Source organism: Acipenser ruthenus, chromosome 21, assembly GCF_902713425.1.
Source record: "Acipenser ruthenus chromosome 21, fAciRut3.2 maternal haplotype, whole genome shotgun sequence".
Classification (NCBI taxonomy): domain Eukaryota; kingdom Metazoa; phylum Chordata; class Actinopteri; order Acipenseriformes; family Acipenseridae; genus Acipenser; species Acipenser ruthenus.
Genome location: NC_081209.1, coordinates 7,687,531 through 7,707,536, shown reverse-complemented (window position 1 = coordinate 7,707,536; position 20,006 = coordinate 7,687,531). Strand labels below are relative to the sequence as shown.

The following is a 20,006-nucleotide window of genomic DNA, read 5'->3' as shown; positions in this document are numbered from 1 at the left end:
GCTTGTGATGGTGTAGATTGGTTTACAAGTAAAGGTTGGTCCGTTTCAAATACTTACTTTTATTTATTTATTTATTTATTTATTTATTTATTTATTTTTTACACAAAACATACTATCTGGCTACTGTATTTTGCCAGTCAGCACATGTGCAGTGTATCTGAATTAAGATGCTCAATTCTGAATTTACCCCATTTCAAATGCACAATCTAATCAAATTAAAAATACCTATATGAGGAATAGAATTTATAAAGGAAATAAAGGCAAAAATATATAAACCACAACTACTGCGTAATGATTAACACATTTTTCTGCTTTATTAACCTTGTCAAATTTTCTGCAGAATCAGCATATTAAGTGGAAATCTGAACCTGCCTTGCAAATGGAAATAGTTTAGCTAGGGAAAAACAATTTCCAGTGGTTTTTTGTAGAAGTGTATTATTAAGGGTCGTGAACCTCATTTCTGATTTGATTTAGTAGCAAATCTCTTATTGATGTTTTCTATATATTTTATGTATCACATTTTTGTAATAGATTTTGCCAGCTGCTATAAAGTTGATTTACTGTACATTGTTTTGTCTGTGTTTTACTGTTGGAGATGGCTTAGGAGGTAATTGTGGTCAGTACTTAAAATAATACTGGCGTTTAAAATTCAGAGATGAGTGAATATCTGGAAGAAGCACAGAGTTGTGGAATTCCTGTTACATTTCAGATCTGAATTCCTTTTGTTTGTGTAATACCCTTTGATTACAATCACAGCAGTGTAAAAATTCAGTGTCCCATTATCATTGTAAGCCAGCACTTTAGTCATGTGGTGTACCCTTTAATGTCATTTTCCAGATTCCTTTTGATGGGGTTTATGCAAACATGAGGATGGTACATGTCCTAACATCAGTTGTAGTAAGTACCATATTTGTTAGGGGAGGTTACTTGGTGGTTCTAGAAGGTTAGCCAAATTATATTAAAAAAATATGATGACAGAAATATAATATTGGATGTTTTGTCACAAATGTCTTGCACAAGCAAATTTGAATTGTTAAACTGCTGTAGTAGCACTGTTTTTTGCAAAGTAGGAAACATGATGTTTGCATTACTTTTTTTTCTTTTCTAGGGAACGAAATGTGAATTAAAAGTAAAAAATGGAGTTATTTATGAAGGAGTTTTTAAAACCTACAGTCCCAAGGTAAGGATGGTTGTTGGGCTCTTCACATTTGATCTTGTTTTCTATAGACGGTGGAGTTTCAGCAGATAATTGTGCACTCTTGCATTTCAGTGTGACTTGGTGCTTGACGCTGCTCACCGCAAGAGTCCAGACGGTGGTCTGTGCCCAAAGCGTGAAGATATTCTGGAGAGTATCATTTTTAAGGCATCTGATGTCGTTGTGGTGCAGTTTAAAGATGTAGACTTGAATTATGCAAGAAAAGGTAAGCATATAAAATGAGGGCCAGTCTTACCATGTTCCAATTAGGGGTGTGCTGATGTTTTAAGTAATTGCCTTTAAGAAGTATTTGTCGGCAGGTATTAAATAAATCAAAACACACCTATATATGAATGTGTTGATTTCAAAACAAGACAGCTGCCCTTCTCCCACCTTTTTATAATTGAGTACCAATCAATGGCAGCTAACTTCTGCACTGAGTGTTTAAAAAGCCGTTTGGAAGCTAATTTTCCTCTTGTATCAAAAGGATAAAAGAAAGGTCGCTTATGAAATCTAAATTAGTTTTAGTTTGTTTGATCACGACAGGTTTTATAGAAGTAACGCTGTCAGATTGTTACTGATTGACTGTAAAGCAAATTATTGATTTCTGTCCGCTAACCCTGAATTGGAATGACCCTGGCTTATTTTTTGTATTGTTTAGTTCACTTACAGTGGACTCCCTTTTTTTAAATTATTATTATTACTTTTTTTTTTTTAATGATTTGATTTACGTTCTTAGAAAATAAAATGCATTCACGGCTGCAAAAAGATTATATCAAAATATATATAAATAAAAAGGGAGATAAATGATAAATATACAAAATTAGTAACACGATAATGATCAGAACTCTTGCAACCCTCTCTCTTGTCAGTTGAATTCCTCAGTTCTTGTCCTCATTAAAATGCATACAGAACAAGATAAAATGTTTGGCATAATTGGGTTTGGTAATAACAACATGCTAAAAGTCTTATCTTTGTAACCAGTCCCCCTTGTTGGCTGGTGAAGTAGAGTGGAGTCCACTGTTACATAAATTCATTATATATTTATAATGTGTTCAGTTCCTCCTACTTTAAATTATATTGTATTGCATTTTTATAAGTTTACCTAGTTTTTGATTTTATAATCACTGAGTGGGTTGTTATTGTTGTAAGCAGCAGGACCCCTTACACATCCTTATCATTCTCCACAACATTAGTGAACTGGGACTGAATGAACTAAAGTGCTGACTGTCCTTGTTATACGACAGCATTGAATGTGAAAGAAAAGTTAATTCTTCAACATTATTATCCTTCTTGCAACGGCTAAGTCAGCAAGTGTGAATATGAAGTTTTAACATGCAAGACTGATAAAGAAGTACAGATGCCAAGTTTGTTACAGTTTACACCAATATAGTTAGTGGGTTAATACATTGCTGTTTATTTCAAGTGCTCAATTCTCCACTGAATCTGTTTCTTAATTTCTTTCTCTTTGTAATCAATATAGTTTCTTCAGAAACAGGTAATATATGACTTTGTTTTACACTCTTTCACTTTTCCTTTTTCTAAACACTTTAATTAGAACCACCTAAATGTGCATTTAATACTATTTTGGGTATCGCGTAAATATGCCTTCCTAACTGCCTGACCTTCAATAAAGCACCAAAATATTTTTTTTAACCAAATGTAAATTAGGAAAGGTATACACTATATACATTCCTAATTAAATTAATTACAAGTCTAGTTGGAATTGTTTCCAATATTTAAACTATTGTACCATAGTATGCAGAAATCTAAAAATGTTGATTTAAAAAAAAGAAAAAAAAAAGGCAAAGTTAAATGATAGTACAATCTTTGGAATTCAAAAGGGGTTTAAGTAAACTATGCTTTTGTTTAGATTTGCACATTCACTTAGTGGTTGACTCTAGGCCTCTTTGTATAGATGCTTGAGGAACAAAAGCTCCCATTCACTGTGCTTGGCATGTTAAATAGGTATTCATGTTAGGAGGCTCTATTATTAACCCGTGTTTTGTGTGTCAAAAATCTGACTCTGCACAATTGATTTGCTTTTTTTTGTGGTTGTGCTTTGTGTGCAAATCAACTTTTGCTTCACTGAATGCTCATGAGACATCAAGTCAGTTAGTGATAGTTCTTGAATGAAATGGACATTGCTGTCTTTCTTCTGTGGGATATTTATAAATGTACTGAGACGTGATGATTTGAATATTAGTGAGCATTCGATGTGTAAATGTGGTGTGCTGTGTTGTGATAGCTGGTGTTTCTGTATGAAATTGACTGGAACACAAACTGAGCAGCACTGAGACTTAGAACAGGAGTATAGTGCATTTAAACCATAAAACCTTAGTAATGAGTTTAATAGAACCTACTGATGTGGGCTTTTAAGAAAGTAGCACGTACAAATCCATGATTGAACGGAGTCTACTATAGCGCTGTACTTGTGCTAGTGTAACATTTGAATAGAGCTTCTAGCAAGATTAAAACAACCCTCCACGGTTTTATTTTTTTTCTTATTTTCATAATAAGAATGTGGATCATTTTAAAATATCTAAATAGTGATAATTTTTCAATGGATAATCAGAGAATCCCCCATGTTATTGCCCTATACTTGGTTCATATTACGCAGACCAAGCCAACTACACCACTTCTTTTTTTACATTTTTTTTTTTTTTGTTTTACTAAAGCCTGCATGCTTCCTTTTTTTAATACAGTCGTCATGTTTCAAATATTGCAGATGAGAGAAACACTTGTTATAATCCAGTTATCTCTCGTTATAAGGTGGTCCTTTACACCAATGAAAACAGTTATAAGGTGGTATGGTCATGCCTCCTTTTTGCCCCATAAATGCCATTTCATGTGCACCTGCATTCTCGTTATACTATATGCTTATAGAGAGAGCTGTCAAGAATTAATTATTACCTGGAGTAATGAGCACAAAACAGACACATTACCAACATAGCAAAACACAAAGCAGACAGATTGCAGTTTAAAAGAATAAGAAACATGGATCTTGATTGATAGACATTGGAGTTTTGGCAGCATTGCAAGTGTATTTGAATGTGAAGGTACATTTCATTTCACTGTTTGTTGCTGGAAACTGCAGTTGTGTTTTTGTCTCAAGAACAGTAGTTTGCAAGGCATGATTTTTAAAAGGGGCAAAATAAGAATGCAAAATATTTTTGTGAAATCTGATCTAGGTTCCAAATTTTAACAATGATGGACAAAAAGTGCCACAGTTGCATTGCATACTGTACACTGCTCCACAATTAGCAACCAATTCAGGTAATGAAGCATTAAATATGTATTTGTTTTGACAGTATTTCAACAATTACATTTTGATTTTATTTACTTTGATACTGGGATACTGTACTAAAATGATCACGAATGGAATGCATCAAAGGATGTGCTTGTGGTCCTGTAATGGAAGTGGTTGCATGTTTTTGTCTTTCCAGTTTAATGTCATACAGCTGGTTTGTTAGGCTAACTATATACTGTTAGCCTAACAAATGTATATATTTTATTTTTTACAGATACATTCACAGAACCTACTGTCAATGCTAGAATAAATGGTGAGCACAAAGACAAAGATTTGGAACCATGGGACAGTGGTGAGAATGTCATTGAGGACCTAGAGGCCTTGGAGACTGATGTGGTGCGTGTTCTTGCTATATGCAATATTATATCAAAAAAGCAGGACTTCATGTTCATCTGTAATAATGTATTGGTTACACTATGTAACACAATTTTTGTTCCTGGGTAGTAAGTGTTATTTCCTAATTGCTTATGCCTCAAAAGTATAGAAAATGGCTATTATTCCCCACAAACTTTGCTTTTGTGACCAGGACAGTGATATTTTGAAATGTACCTATTTCCAATGAGAAAACGGGCGAATTTGTGTCTCTTCGTTCACATAAAGTCAGAAAAAAACAACATATGAATCCAAATTAACATGTATTTATACTAAAGTAATACAAAAATGACTACAAAAGATTTAGAAGTGAGTAGTTTTTCGAGATTAACGATTATACTGTAAATCACTTTCACGAATCAGCCCCCAAATGTAGTCTCCCATCATGTTCTCGTTATACTGTCCTTGGTAGCGGCGTTCAAAGTCCAGTATATCCTGGTGGAAGCGCTCGCCTTGCTCCTCCGAGTACACTCCCATGTTCTCCTTGAATTTATCAAGATGAGCATCAAGGATCTGGACTTTGAGGGACATCCTACAGCCCATTGTGCCGTAGTTCTTCACCAGAGTCTCAACCAGCTCCACATAGTTTTCGGACTTGTGATTGCCCAGGAAGCCCCGAATCACTGCGACAAAGCTGTTCCAAGCCGCTTTCTCCTTACTAGTGAGCTTCTTGGGGGAATTCATTGCACTCCAGGATCTTCTTTATCTGTGGTCTGACGAAGACACCGGCTTTGACCTTTGCCTCAGACAGCTTAGGGAAGAAGTCTTGAAGGTACTTGATGGCTGCCGACTCCTTATCTAGAGCTCTGACAAATTGTTTCATAAGGCCCAATTTGATGTGCAGTGGTGGCATCAGCACCTTCCGGGGGTCCACCAGTGGCTCCCACTTGACGTTGTTCCTCCCCACAGAGAACTCGGTCCGCTGTGGCCAGTCCCGCCTGTGGTAGTGCGCCTTGGTGTCCCTGCTGTCCCAAAGGCAAAGATAGCAGGGAAACTTGGTAAAACCGCCTTGGAGACCCATCAGGAATGCCACCATTTTGAAGTCTCCTATGACCTTGATGCCATCTCAGAAAAATGCAGATATGTATCCACTTAGGCAGCTGGAACTAAACTGAACTGGTGGGCTTAAGGCCCCTGTATTTATACTACTATTTATATTACTGGAAAGTTCTAGAAAGTTCTAGAAGTTACTCCAAGTTTACTCAGCACTGAATCTATCTGGAATGTTTGGGAAAATAGGTAAATTTCAAAATATCACTGTCCTGGTCACAAAAGCAAAGTTTGTGGGGAATAATAGCCATTTTCTATACTTTTGAGGCATAAGCAATTAGGAAATAACACTTACTACCCAGGAACCAAAAAAAATAAAAATTTGTTACACAGTGTTATTACCAGATAAGTTCTAACCCTAAGTTCTTAAATATTTTATCAGGAATCAAGAACTCCTTATAAAGTTAAGGTTTAACATCTAAAATATGAATGTGGCAAGCAAAATGCTTTTACTTGTTTGCTAGGTATTTTTTTCCAGACAGATTTAAAAGTATAAAAAAAAATACTTCAATTGAGATACACTAGTGCAAGTCTGTGTCTTTAGTTATTGTACATGTTCAATGCTGAATGCTTATCTGAATATATCTGTTACCTGGAAGGTTTATCGACGGTACGTAATGGCATGAAATAAATGTATATTTATTTCTCCCCTGACAGTCCAATGGCTGGGATCCAAATGACATGTTTAAATTTAATGAAGAAAACTATGGAGTAAAATCAACTTATGACAGCAGTCTCTCCTCATATACGTAAGTTGTGTAACACATTAACAATATTCAGTTTGTCATCATAATTGCATTTCTTGTTTATAATTGAAGGTTTAACCATATATTGCCACAACTGAACAACAGCTATTTAAAGCTACAGTGTCCCACAATAGTGTTTTACAGAAAACACGTAGAGCTCATATTTTCACAAGATAACACACTTTGAAATATTTTAGAAATAGTATGCAACACTGAATTTTTCCCTTACCAAAACTGTGTTCTGTGATTCTTTAGGGGAAGTTTGGCTGGTGGTATTGTGAAAGAAAGGAACCCTTTTGTAACAAATTTTACAAAGATTGTGTTTTTGTTATATTCTTGAAACCTGTTAACAGTGTGTTGAAAATATATTTATATAACTCATGAGTTAAAGGTTTGTGAATGTGGCTCATTGTCTTCCACATTTTGTGTCTTAATTTTTTTTTACCTTATACTAACTACTTCCACTACTGTTTAAACACTCATTAAATAAAAATAAAAAAAAGAAACTACTGTAAAATGCTTATCTGGTGCTGAGGACAAAAGGGCTTGTTAGACTGCCAAGTGACTGTGTTTCTGCTGATGTAGAGTGGCTTTAGAAAGGGACACTTCTGAAGAGTTTCTGAAGCGGGAAGCCAGAGCTGCGCAGCTCGCAGATGAGATCGAGTCAAGTGCCTCGTATAAAGCCAGAGTGGCTGTGGAGAACGATGATCGCACAGAAGAGGACAAATACACAGCTGTGGCAAGAAACTCTGAAAGAGAAGGACACAGCATGAACTCCAGGTGCGCACTGCACTGCACTCTTCCGTACCTCGATTGATAAACGGTGTAAAGTGTGTTTTTAGTTATTTGAAAGTGTAGCATGTACCATGTCTGCCAAATTTGTTGAAAAAAATGTAATAAAGTAATCGTGTGTGAGATAGTGAGTGTTCCAGGAATAAAGGTCCTCCAGTAACAAAAGTCACTTGTCTTTTTATAGTGGGACAGCACTTACACAGAACATGTATAGTATAGAGTACTGGTATGCAATGCAGATTTTACAAGAATTTCTCAACATTATTTTTTCCTGCTCCAGGGAAAATAAGTACATTCCACCAGGGCAGAGGAATAGGGATGGAATGTCCTGGGGCACTGGCAGACAGAATTCTCCAAGAATGGCCCAACCTGGCTCTGGACCCCCTCCTCCCCGCACTGGAGCTCACAACTCAGACTACAGTCCCAGCTCAGGAGCAGACCAAAGAGTGGTTAATGGAGGTAAGACCAGTGTTTAACTGCAGGGGTGAAATGGATTACTTTGATTTGTGGGCTCAACAAAAACGCATCTGAGCACCGCAACAATGAAATCATGGTGGGGTGGCCACCTTACCCAAGCAGCTTTTGTGTACATATCCAAAGCAGATGTGACGAGTGGTTGCGCAGAGACGTTGAAGCAGTTTAAATCTAAAGCGGAACACAGTCTTGCACTACATAATTTTCATGTTGTGCATGGACCATTCTGTGACTTGTTTGTTCAGTTGATGGTTAAAAAAAAAAGAATTTGTCAGCTAACATACAACAACAATCATAGTCATACATTCTAACATTTATGCCTTTGACACTAGCTGGTGGAGGTTCTCTTTCATAAAAAAAATGTAAAGGATTTTCCTAATGCTATATATGTTGATTTTGAAATATTTTAACATTTTAAAAAAGCTCAATAGACAGCCATGTTCTTTGTGATTTGTTCTCGAATGTTGGTTCCTCAGACTGTGTACAGTACAGAAAAAGGTTTACAGTATTTTTGTAAACTATGTGTGTGTTTTATGTAGCAGTCTTTCTTTCGATAATGGACTCCATTACTCCCGGTGCAATACACAGTTGTCGACCTGCAGAGCTCCCGGATATTTAAAATCTAACTTTGTGGAAATGCAATGAAGGTCCTTTGAGTTGTTGTTCAGTCCTGTCCAGTTATTGAATTTCATACTGATTTTAGCATGTTCACTATCTGTTATCATGGGTCGTTTATATCCCAGCAAACATTTAAGCAACTGTTAGCGTCTAACTTTAAAGGATACAACTTTTAAAATACAGTATAATGGGAAATATTGGCTGGTATTAAATTCGGTGGAATTGCTACCTTGGTAGATTTTGACAGTTTTTGAATTGGCGTTTTTCACTTAGCACGTTTACAAAGAAATGCCACAGTTTTTTGTATTTCTACTTTTAATTTCAAAAACATTCCAATACATGTTTACTTAATGAAATCTGTCTTCTAAAACAGTGTCTCATTTACAGTAACTCGTTGTAGCATCTAGAGTGTCACTGCAGCAACTTGGATAAGAACAAAGGCGGCCTTCTAAAAATTAATTACAACATTATCGGTATATAGTCCTTAATTAAGATACCAGTAACTGGAAAGGATTAGTGGCTGCAGTACACTTAAACGATAGGCCTTTGCTAACACTCTGTTTTAAATATTAGCTCTGGTTCACTTAACAACACAGTGGAATGATCACAATATCATTTAGTAATTGTAGGACAGTGTTGCCATGTGTGAAAACTTTAACAATAAAGTCAAAACAAAAATGCTTTAAATTTAGAACTAGTTAACAGACTTGCAAGCACTGGCAAAATCAACTTGGTTTTGTACAGTGCAGAACTAATTTATTTTAATGTATTGTTTAGGGATGTTGCGATACCTGCATGGTGGGTGTCCTAATATTAGTATCTACAATGAATTAACAATAACAATCCAAAGCAAATTTGCTTTTGTTACAGGCTTTCTAACAAGTCTGGAGTAAACTATTGTGGCTGTTACAGTACTTAATTAACCCCTTGTAAATAAATAAATAAATAAAGAAAGAACATAAAGAACATCCGTACAGGTACCACAGTAGCAGGTGCAGTTTACACTGCCTCGGAGTTCCTGAGCGCATCATAAATTCCAGATTTTCTAAATCCATTGATGTAAATGTCCGGTCTGCTTTTAATTTTTTCAAGCAAATTGGCTTCATCACACTGCCATTCTCATATTATCATATTCACTTTGACATCCGACACATTCTTTCCCTTGCCCAGCTCTTCTTTAACCTGTGCTGCATACCAGTCTGTCATAGGCCGGGATCACACACTGTATGCCACACACTGATTGGTGGAAGAATTATTGGCGAGCCAATCAAAACCGCCAATAAAGCCAAAATAAATTCCCCGCCAAAATGTTCCATTATATGGTAACAGGATTGTCATTTAAGTTAAATAAACTAGACATCTGCGAATGTTTCTGATTTCAAATGAGAATCGATAAGATGCCAAAGCACTGATGTCACTTCCTTCTTAAGAGACCTGTTGCCATCCATGTCTGATTCGTATCCGAAGATTATCATCATAGCGCCCTGAATAGATTGGTCCTTTTTTACTTTGCTGTCATTTTAACTTTAGTATAAAATAGCTGCACAGTTATCTCCTGTGGAGTGGATATACTGGATGTGACCGTAATGAGTTTAAAATAAACTGGGCTGGCATAGTTGTTTTTGGATTTATGCACACGTACCGTGGCTTATCTAGACGACATAGTGCTGGGAATTATACAAGATGATTAGAAAGGTGGTACTGTCCACAACGCATGGTGCGTTGATGTGGTAAACTTACTTTCTAATCATCCTGTATATCGTTGACATTTTGTGATTTAACTCTTGGGATGGAACAAAGCTATATCCCTACAATGGCCCTTTTTTTTGTGAAAAGCTCAAGCTGTGATTTTTTCATGTTTTTCTTTAGTAGCATAGCATTATCCCTCAGAGTACTTTTATTATAAAACTATTAATAATAAAAGAAAAAGCTTTTCGGAAAAACAAAACAAGATGAAATTAAAATCATAAAACGTTTATAAAAGTTCTCAAAACCATTTTTTTTTTTGTTTAGTTGTCTTCACGGTTTCATTTTTTAGTTTCCTTTCTGTTTTTACCTGTGTTTCTTCCCTACCCTCCTCACCCACCTACCTTTTATTATTTTCTTTTAGTTTTTATACTTTCCTTCATTTCATTTGTCCTGTCAGGTGTTCCCTGGCCATCGCCTTGCCCATCTCCTTCCTCTCGCCCACCTTCTCGTTACCAGTCAGCCCCCACCTCTCTTCCGCCTCGTGCAGCCACTCCCACCAGGCCGCCCTCCAGGCCCCCCTCCAGGCCCTCGCGGCCCCCGTCTCGCCCCTCTGCTCATGGCGCTCCAGCTCCTTTCTCTACTATGCCTAAACGCATGTCTACAGAAGGTACACTACCATAGTTTCTTCATGTTTTGGTTTGTTTTGTTTTTGTCTTGAAATTCCCCTGTTTTAAATGTTCTCCCTTTTTTTAAATTGTTGCTAATCCCTTCCAAGGAATGGTTTTAACTCTTTCGTTGCCTTACTGATAACTTTCTCTTTTCTAAACTGTTCAACTATTTCCTGCTAAACTTTTTTTTTTTTTTTTTCATGTGTTCTCTCAAATCTTAGACAAAACCCATTAAAACCATTATATACGTAAATGCATTTTCCAGTGCGTCTTCTAGATTATAGTATTTAAATGTTTTGGTTTTTTTTGGGGGGGGGGGTCTAATTTTACATAAAAACAAAATTGCTTTTATTGTCAAGTATACTTGCTCATAGTGGTTCTGTTTTTTTTGTACATTATTGTTAATGCACAGCCATTACAGAATCATTTTTGTATAAAATTAAAAAGACTGAAGGACACTTTTTTTTTTTCCTACCACTTTTAATAGTACATCGAAAAAGTAAGCTTTCGGTATTCATTGAAGGGAAGCTGCTTCATTGCAGTCTGCATAACTTGGGGCAGATTTTGATTTTCGTTTTTTTTTTCTTATTGTAATTTTTTTTTTTTTTTTTTTTTTTTTTTTAACCATCAGGTCCTCCGAGGATGTCTCCAAAGACCCAGCGCACCCCTCGGGGGCACAGAGGTTCCACTGGAAGGGTTGGCATGGGTGTGGAATTCATACCCCACAATGCACCTGCAGAGGTGTCTCCCCCCCCAGCGCCACGAAGCAGCCCCTCAGGTGGGACCTGGTCAGCGGTCGTTAGTGGAGGTGAGCAAACAAGAAACATTGCATAGCGTTACCTATTTCTTCTTACAAACATTGTGGCCATGTAGTAAAAAGGCATATATAAATTAGAAAAACAGCCTAATCAAATACCCGTAGGGGGTAAAATAAAATAAAAATATATTGGCTGAAAAGGAATCGTATGTGAATCCTAGGTTCAAGCTCCCGGTTATCTCCTAAAGTACACAGACCCAGGTCTCCAAGGCAGAACAGTATTGGAAGTGCTTCCAGTGGATCATCTCTTCCCTCTCCTCAAGCCGGTACTGTTCCTGTTGAGTCCGTAGCCATGCCGGTTTCCGCAGTGTCTCCCACGGCAGCCAGTCCTGCATCCAACAGAGCAGTCACCCCATCTGCAGAAGGTAGGTTGTTGCTGTATTTATGCAATTTCATACATTACATTTGGACTTAACTTTTGCGGTTAACAAAATGAAAACGTTTTTATCATAACAATACAGTTAGAGAATGGACAATGGCACTTGCTGGTTTAAAGCTTTTAGAACAGGGACCTCGCTAATTTATGCTGACTTAATTTGTGAAGGAATATGTTGCCACTAAGTCTTGGAGTTTTTTATTTGATTTGATAGCATTGCTTTTGTGTGTGTTCACTAATTGGGTGATTTCTGTGATTTGTAATCATGTTTTATATATAAAGCTAAAGAATCCAGACTTCAGGAACCAAGGCAAAATTCCCCTGCTGCAAGCAAAGAAAATATCAAACCGAGCGAAACCTCTCCAAGCTTCCCAAGACCTGCTAATAAAGGTACATGTCTATCAGAACCTCTTTTCAGACTTGCATGAAAGCAGTAGCAGTGTGTTGCATTACGATATGAGAAGTGAATCCAATCTTTCCCGTCAACCCTTTTTTTAAAGGAGGCTTAATTTTAATGTCATGCTAGGGAATTATTGGGCAACGCCATTTCTCTGTATCGGGTGACATCTCAAGAAATTTGTGTGCTTTGTTCCCTTCTTTAGTTTGCAACCAAATCTATAGCTCTGCTCTGTCTTAAAATTGTATTTAAAATTAGCAGCGATCCCTAGTAATTCCTGTGATGATGTTTATCAATTCTATACCCTCCTCCTTTAATCATGGTATGATGCTTTCATCTTTTACACAACCCTAGCAACTGCTTAGCTCTGCTGGTTGGAGGATCCCACCTGGCTAAATTAATTAAGCCCTTTTGTATGTATATAAATGTAGAAACTGTATGCACAGTATGCTTCTCAAGAATGTAGACTTTACCAAAGTCTGTCAATATACTACCATCCAATACAAATCTTGAAAATTGATTTAAGGGACATTTTTAATGATTTTGTTTTAGTTTTTTCTTTCATATCGCATCATGTGATAAATACAGCATCTGTGTTTAACTGTAATCTGCCTCTTCCTTCACTTCTAGGTGCTTCTTCTGTGGCTCCAGATCATAGACAACAAATAGATAATTTAAAGAAATTCAGTGAAGACTTTAGAGTAAGTATTTGTTTTTGTTGTAGTATTCAAAGAGTTAATTACTTGAAATCATTAAAAGTAGAATGCACTCTGTGCATATCTAGTTCAGTAGTATATTGTACACTTGGCACTCAGTTAAAGCATCTGTCAAATGCCAAGGGGGTGGGGGGGGTAAGGCCTTGACTGACTTTAACTGTGATGACTCATAGTTGCAGCTAATCCTTCTCTTTGGAGAACTTGCTATTTTGGAATTGTGTTTGCTTTGCAGTAAAGTTAAAAGAGAAATTTATAATTTTAGATTTTATGTATAATTTTGAAAGCGGTCCTTTTCCTATTAATGTATATGATCATGATTAGTTATGTATGTATTTTACTGGAACTGTGAGTAATCTGAACACAATGTACACAAACATGTAAAACAAGGTTAAAGAGGGATCTCTCTTTATCGTTGTCATTGCCTGTTTATACAGTGCTCCACCCCGTTATAATGTGGTTGTCGGGGTCCATAATTAGGAGACCGGGTTATTTGTGTTTCATCTTAAAATGAATATTGGCATTTTTGTTCCCGAAATGATTTACAATGCCCATCAGCCAAATTTAATGTAGCTTATGGTGGAAAATGAAGGAAGGAGACACACACACAATTTGCAGGTACTCGAATACACGGTTTATTGGAACTATTATTCCTGGGTCCTGTTAGCCTGGGCCACACCAAAAACAGCAGACAGTCTTGGACTCACAGCAGCACATTCACACAGCCACTTGGCTCTCTTTAGCAAAGTGCTTTTTTTTCTTACAGCAGCCCTCTTTGGAGGCATCTTTTAGCCATCCATGCAATGTAGATTCTGCAACATTTATATCTTTTGAAACAGCTGCTTGAGTTGAGTTCCACACTCTAACAGGTTGTGTTATAACGGGGTAGCAGTGTATTTTGTTCTGCTCTCAATCAATTAAAATAACGTAAAATCAATTTGAAGCCTATAGATAAACTGAGAGAACAATAGTAGTCATTCTAGCTATTTTTGTTTCATATCATGCTCTAATTTCAGTTACAGCCCAGTTCAAATCCTGATCCAATTTTCGACCAGATGATAAGCCAACCTCGAGACCCTGCAGAGAAGTCCAGGGAGTCCCACCTGGATAAGACTGCAGAGACGAGTAGTAAGGAGTCAGCCAGCGAGGACGGCTCTGCCCCCAACACCACCGGCAGCAGCAAGCCCAGCAGCCCCAGCACCTCCCCGTCAACCGAGTGCAGCTCGGAGCAAAAGAGAGGACCAGACGTCACCTCCCAGGGCGTCCAGACCTCCGGGCCAGGCAATAAGCTGGACAAGGACGACAACAAAGACACTACCCTAGAGTAAGTCACATTCAGGATTTCTGTATGTCCTGTTATAACATACGCGTCTGTGTAACTGATGGTAGTGTTAATGATTAACATATTTACTGTGATTTCGTGGAAGCTGCTGTCTTGAGAGCGGTCACTTGCAATAGCAACATTACTGCAGTTAGAGCTGGGCAAGCATGTGTATAATGTGCGTTTGTTTATAAGGCAATATTAATCTTAATAATACATCAAAATATAACATGTGAAGGAAACATGTACAGTGTGAAAGATGTCTACTACACAAAACGAAAGCAGGTACAAGTTCCTTCCTTATGGAAAATTAGACGGACCATGTTTGTCACACAGACTAGTCTGTTTCCACACGGAGGTAATATAGCTAATACAACCCTTCACTGGGCATGCGCCGATACGTTTCAGAGCACATGTGAGGGTACGTGCAGAAGTCCTGTTTTTTGGCTCAGACTGATACTCGAGAATAGCAATTTTGGACATGGCAGTGTGGCATTATGCAGATGTTTGGGCGCATACAGATTATTATACAATGAACAAATACATTCGGAACAGCAAGGTGGGATAGTTCATGTTTTATCTTTCATGCAGTGCTGATGTACCCTTTAAAATGACTTCAAGGAGGGATTCTATTTGTAGTTCAGGGATAGCAAAAAGAAAATCACATTGTGTTCAATTCTGTCTGCAGTGTTCTTAACATTTACTAAGACCATAAGAAGCAACAGATTTATTTTATTTACATAATTATGACTAGCTCTTCAAAAGTTTACAATATATAGTTCTACTGTATTATATTTTTGTTTCAGGCAAGTTAGAAAATCAACACTGAATCCTAATGCCAAGGAGTTCAACCCCAGGTCATTCTCTGCTCAAGTAAGTAATCTTTTGTAATATGTATTTTTTTTTTCTTCTTCTCCTAACTTAGTTCTTTGGAACTGTGGAACTAATTGAGAACAATTGCGCATATTAATATACATGATTTATTTGAAATCTGGGTTTTCAAAAAATGCTGACAGACATGCTTTCATGTGTTACAGCTTTCTTTATAGAAGTGTGGTAGTCTCCCTTAATCTTGCTGTAAAGGGTTTTGTTGCCTTTGTCTAAAACTGTCAAGCAATGCAGGACTTTCCAAAAGATGTCTCTTGAGCCATATGTGGCTCATTCTGTAGTTTTTGGTAGAAGCAAGTCAAAGTGCAAGAACAAGGGTTTAAACATGTAACCTATTTAATGAGCACAAAAATACAGAAGCAGTGTGTAGTCCACTTGTAATTTAAAATAAATATATGTTTTTGGTCTATGATGATGTTTTAAGAGCTATATGGTCATCAATGTGGCTCTTTCAGAAACATAGGTTGAACAGTGCTAAAGTGTGTTATGCTGTTCAGGCACAAATTAAAGCTATAAAAATAACTGAACAGCCGTTGTTTATCTTTGAAAACCTAGGTGCCTTTTTTGTATACTACAATAACAAAGTCTAGTCTTGAATGTAATACCCATCAGTAATATGCTTATTTTTATTTTGTTTATTATTAGCTAGTGTTTAATATATACTACTTCTTGTATGTTTCAGCCCAAACCTGCCACTACACCCACTCCCCCACGCCCTCAAGGCCAGCCTAGCCCTTCAATTGTGGTGCAGCAGCATCCCACGATGTATAGCCCAACAGTGTGCTTCCCACAAATGTACCCCCTTCCTGTTAGCCCAGGAGTGCAGGTAAGCTTTTCTTATTTTGTCAGCATTGTATAGACTACTTGGGGGGGGGGGGGGAATAATATAGTACCTGAGACCTGACAAGTGGTGGTGTTCCTGTAACTTTGCATGCTACAGGATGACAACCTCTTTTCTTCCTCTCATACTAAATCATAGTTAATGCATGTGCATGTGTAGTTTTGCTATATGCAGTTATTTTATCAATATAATACATACAAAAAGGTAAAGTGTATCTATAAAGTCAGTTGTCCACTTTTTGCTGCGGCTGTGGAAAAAACATTCACATGTCTGAAGGACAGTGCATGTCCAGAGGGGTTTAGTAGTGCCTCTTTGGAAATTCTATGCTTTTATTGCTTTTAGTGTGTTCCAAACAGCAAACAAACAAACAGCGTACAGACACGTTGGATAAGGCCCTGAAACGCCTTTCATAAATAATCCAAAGCTTCACGTAAAAACAAACAAAAACAAAATACCCGGCCTCCCTCCAGCCTCCGCATGTCTACGTCTTTTTAAAGATTGAAGAACTGAACTAATATTTTTTTCAGTTACTGTAAATCTGCCAGGTTTCACCGCATTGTGGTAAATAGGTTTTCCTCAGCAGCAATGTGATGGGAACGAGAAACTTTATTGTACTGTAGAAATTCCCACACATATGGTCCAAGTAGAGGTCAATGCTGTATTATGCTTTAACCCTGCAATATAACATGCAGCCAGTGAGCAACGTTAATTATTAATTGGTCTTGTGTAAGTTCAGCTCGTGATTTTTGGTTGCAGTAAGAAATAGTACGTAACCCAACATCAATCACTGTTGCAAGGAAAAAACTAAAATGTGGTTCTTTCTTTTCTTTTTTCTTTTCCTCCTTTCCTCTCTGTCCATTTTAGAAAAGCATTGTCTGGAAGGTATAGTGCAATTCTAACTTTTTTTTTTAATGAGGTTTATTTTATTTTTTTTAGTTTCCGTAGAATATTTTCCATCAGATGTTGGTTTGCCTATTTCATATTGCAATTTTTTTTGTTTTGTTTGTTTGTTTGTTTGTTTTGTTTGTTATAGAAATTATTTGCCCAGGATAGCCCAACTAAGATGCAGCATCTCTTTCCACTGGGGTCCTGCTGCTAGCCCATTTTACAGCTGGGAGGATTGAAGCACGAGGAGGTTAAGTGACCCATCCTAGGTCACAGTTAGTTAGTGGCTGAGGTGGGATTTGAACCCAGGATCTCCTGGCTCTTAGTCCTTTTCTCTCACCACACGACCTTACTACCTCCCTCCTGTCTTTACTTGACATCACTCTTGTTGTCTCCGGAGTATCCGTAGCTAATAGCAATGTGTATATTGTGTTTTATTGTGAAATGAAAGGGATTTAACCTTTGACAAAGCCTATTGGTTTAATGCAGCCTTCAGCCTTCAGCCTTCACTGCATGAACCACTTTTAACGACAGAATTCTATCAATCCTACTGTATGTATTATAAATGTGACAATAATTTTTGCTCATTGTCTGGGTACTACAACATACATGTACACTAGAGAAAATATACTGGTTTTACGGTAAACCGCGGTATAAACTGCCACTGTTTTGAAACCACCACCATTTTTCTGTACCATGATTACCAAGTTCACATGGTTTAAGGTGATGGGCGCGGTTTTTTTTATTCACTGTTTGTCCATCGGTGAGCCACTGTGTTCATTAGAACTAACTAATGAACACAGACATCACAAATTCTGAAAAATGCCATGCATGAGATTATCCAAGTAGGCTATTAACTAAGTAACATCATATTTAATATAAACCACCCTACTAAACAATGATCGCTAGCTAATGTGATTGTCGGTAAATGAAACACAAATACTCAAATATCAGCAAGAACAAGGCACTGGAACTTTTCATCACTGCCTTCCTATTAATTTACCAAACCAAAGAAGCAACAGTAGCTACTATCTATCGTGTCTACCGTATCTATAGATGCCGCTTAACTTTGCAACGGTGTCATACCCACCTTAACTTTTCTTCTTTCCTTTGTGTTCGTTGCTGTTAACATGCAGTCCAAATGAAAAAAAAAAAAAACAATTTGCAGGCACCGTCTTCTCATCATTAAGTTTTGCACTCTGCTGAGAGATCAGTGGGCGGGCACTGCATGTCTTAAAACACACTCGATTGGCTATTGCTAGGTAACACTTTGCTTCTCTTAACTAATAGGATGCCGTCCAAACTGATGAACGTAGTTTTCTTGTTAAATGACTTGAGTGTATTTCTTTAAATAGCCATTTAATAACGGATTACAAAAAAATTACATTATACCGCAGTATGACGATAACCGTGGTATATTTTTTGACTGTTATCATACCGTCAAAATTTGATACTGTGACATCCCTAATGTACACACCCTGTTGTGTGGTCATTGTTACAGTACCGGAGGTGTAGGAAGTGTGCCCATATAGATCCTCTTTACTGATCAATGCAAATTTGGTCACTAGAGAGAAAAAAAAGATTTAATAGGGGAATTTAGAACCAAGACAATCTGTCTTTCCTTTTTCATCACCACAAAACACAATATTACAAATGCATTAGTTTATTTTTTCTGGATTTTTGTCCCATTCAGTCTTTTGAATCCTCTCTGGTTTGCTGGGATAACAATACACATGCTACATAAGCTGTGTGTTAGTCCTCCATAGTAATACTCATGTGATAGCTCAACGTGTATAATATTTGCTGGGCCCCCTTCATGTCCAAGAGTCACAGTAGAGGACTCATGGAGAATGCAGCATTGTTTTGGGACTTTAACACTGGCTTAATCACCTGATGGCTCGAGAACTAAAATTGTGTATTTACATGATTAAGAAATAGTCAAAGTTGTGATTGCTTGAGCTGTTTCTCAAAATCATGCTAAATGCATGTAGACCCTCCTCATTGTGTTATAATGAAACTGTATAGTTTGGGTGTCCTCCAAAGGTTAAACTATTGCACATGGCTCTTCCACAAGCAGGGCTGGGCAGGCAGTGGCTGTGGGGGAGCCTGCAGTTGGACCTGTGCCAATCTCCCAGCTGGTAACAGGCAATAAAAGGGCATGTGATGAGTAATGTACTTGTATGTGTATATAAATATATATTTACTTCTATGTCAACCAAGCCTTTCTTGGTCTGTTTGTCAAAATGCACATACTTTTTGTATTTTGTGATGCATATTCTCTAACAGAAATCTGTGTAAACTTGTGTGTCCTTTTTGTTCTCTGTCCTCAGCCTACTGCTATGTACCATGTCCCAGTGACTCATATGCCAGTAAACCAGACGAAGCCCTATAGAGCAGGTAAAGGTGAGAGAATGCTGGATGCTTTTTGTTTGGTTTGAGGGTGCATGCTGTGCATGGGTTACTTTTATACAGTACATGTTTTTTTTTTTTTAATGAAGTTTTATTTAATAGCTGCAGACCAAAGAAAATGTTTTAAGTGTTAATTGTTGGACTGTTCCTTGTGAAACTTGGCTGTGAATCGGAGGTGTAGGAAGTGTGCCCCTATAGATCCACTTTGGTGACTGAAACGTCCCAGTGTGGTTTACATAGCTGATCAGTTAGGAATGCATGTGGAATGTGGGACACAAAGCAAGTGTTGCAACAGTGAGTTTATGTAGGGGAGATCAATCTTCAAATTATCTGATTTAACATGACATGAAAACCAAATTAATACCTGTTCAGTTTTTAAATTTGTCGCATTGCTACCTCGTTTTAAGTGAAGCATGCAAAAAAAAAAAAGATTTAGCTACTGTGA

At 37.3% G+C, this 20,006-nt stretch overlaps 1 protein-coding gene across 18 annotated transcripts in view; it reads left to right on the top strand.

Annotated features, from left to right (window-relative positions):
• Nucleotides 1–20,006, top strand: part of LOC117428205 (ataxin-2-like) — a 28,745-nt gene that overhangs the window by 3,300 nt on the left and 5,439 nt on the right. For 5 of the 18 annotated variants that reach the window (XR_004660640.2, XR_004660637.2, XR_004660635.2 and 2 more), the window contains exons 3-20: nt 838–897; nt 1,109–1,180; nt 1,271–1,421; nt 2,679–2,693; nt 4,720–4,841; nt 6,585–6,676; nt 7,259–7,453; nt 7,746–7,924; nt 10,704–10,913; nt 11,546–11,722; nt 11,893–12,096; nt 12,390–12,497; nt 13,135–13,205; nt 14,234–14,541; nt 15,345–15,411; nt 16,109–16,252; nt 17,132–17,149; nt 19,483–19,555. Coding sequence is in view for 6 of the 18 variants with exons in the window: in XM_034901906.2 (XP_034757797.1) it covers nt 838–897; nt 1,109–1,180; nt 1,271–1,421; nt 2,679–2,693; nt 4,720–4,841; nt 6,585–6,676; nt 7,259–7,453; nt 7,746–7,924; nt 10,704–10,913; nt 11,546–11,722; nt 11,893–12,096; nt 12,390–12,497; nt 13,135–13,205; nt 14,234–14,541; nt 15,345–15,411; nt 16,109–16,252; nt 17,132–17,149; nt 19,483–19,555 (2,266 nt within the window). In the remaining 12 variants the exon portion in view is untranslated. The remainder of the gene's footprint in view (nt 1–837; nt 898–1,108; nt 1,181–1,270; nt 1,422–2,678; nt 2,694–4,719; nt 4,842–6,584; nt 6,677–7,258; nt 7,454–7,745; nt 7,925–10,703; nt 10,914–11,545; nt 11,723–11,892; nt 12,097–12,389; nt 12,498–13,134; nt 13,206–14,233; nt 14,542–15,344; nt 15,412–16,108; nt 16,253–17,131; nt 17,150–19,482; nt 19,556–20,006) is intronic. The other 13 variants (XR_004660643.2, XR_004660642.2, XM_034901908.2 and 10 more) reach the window with 9 other exon arrangements.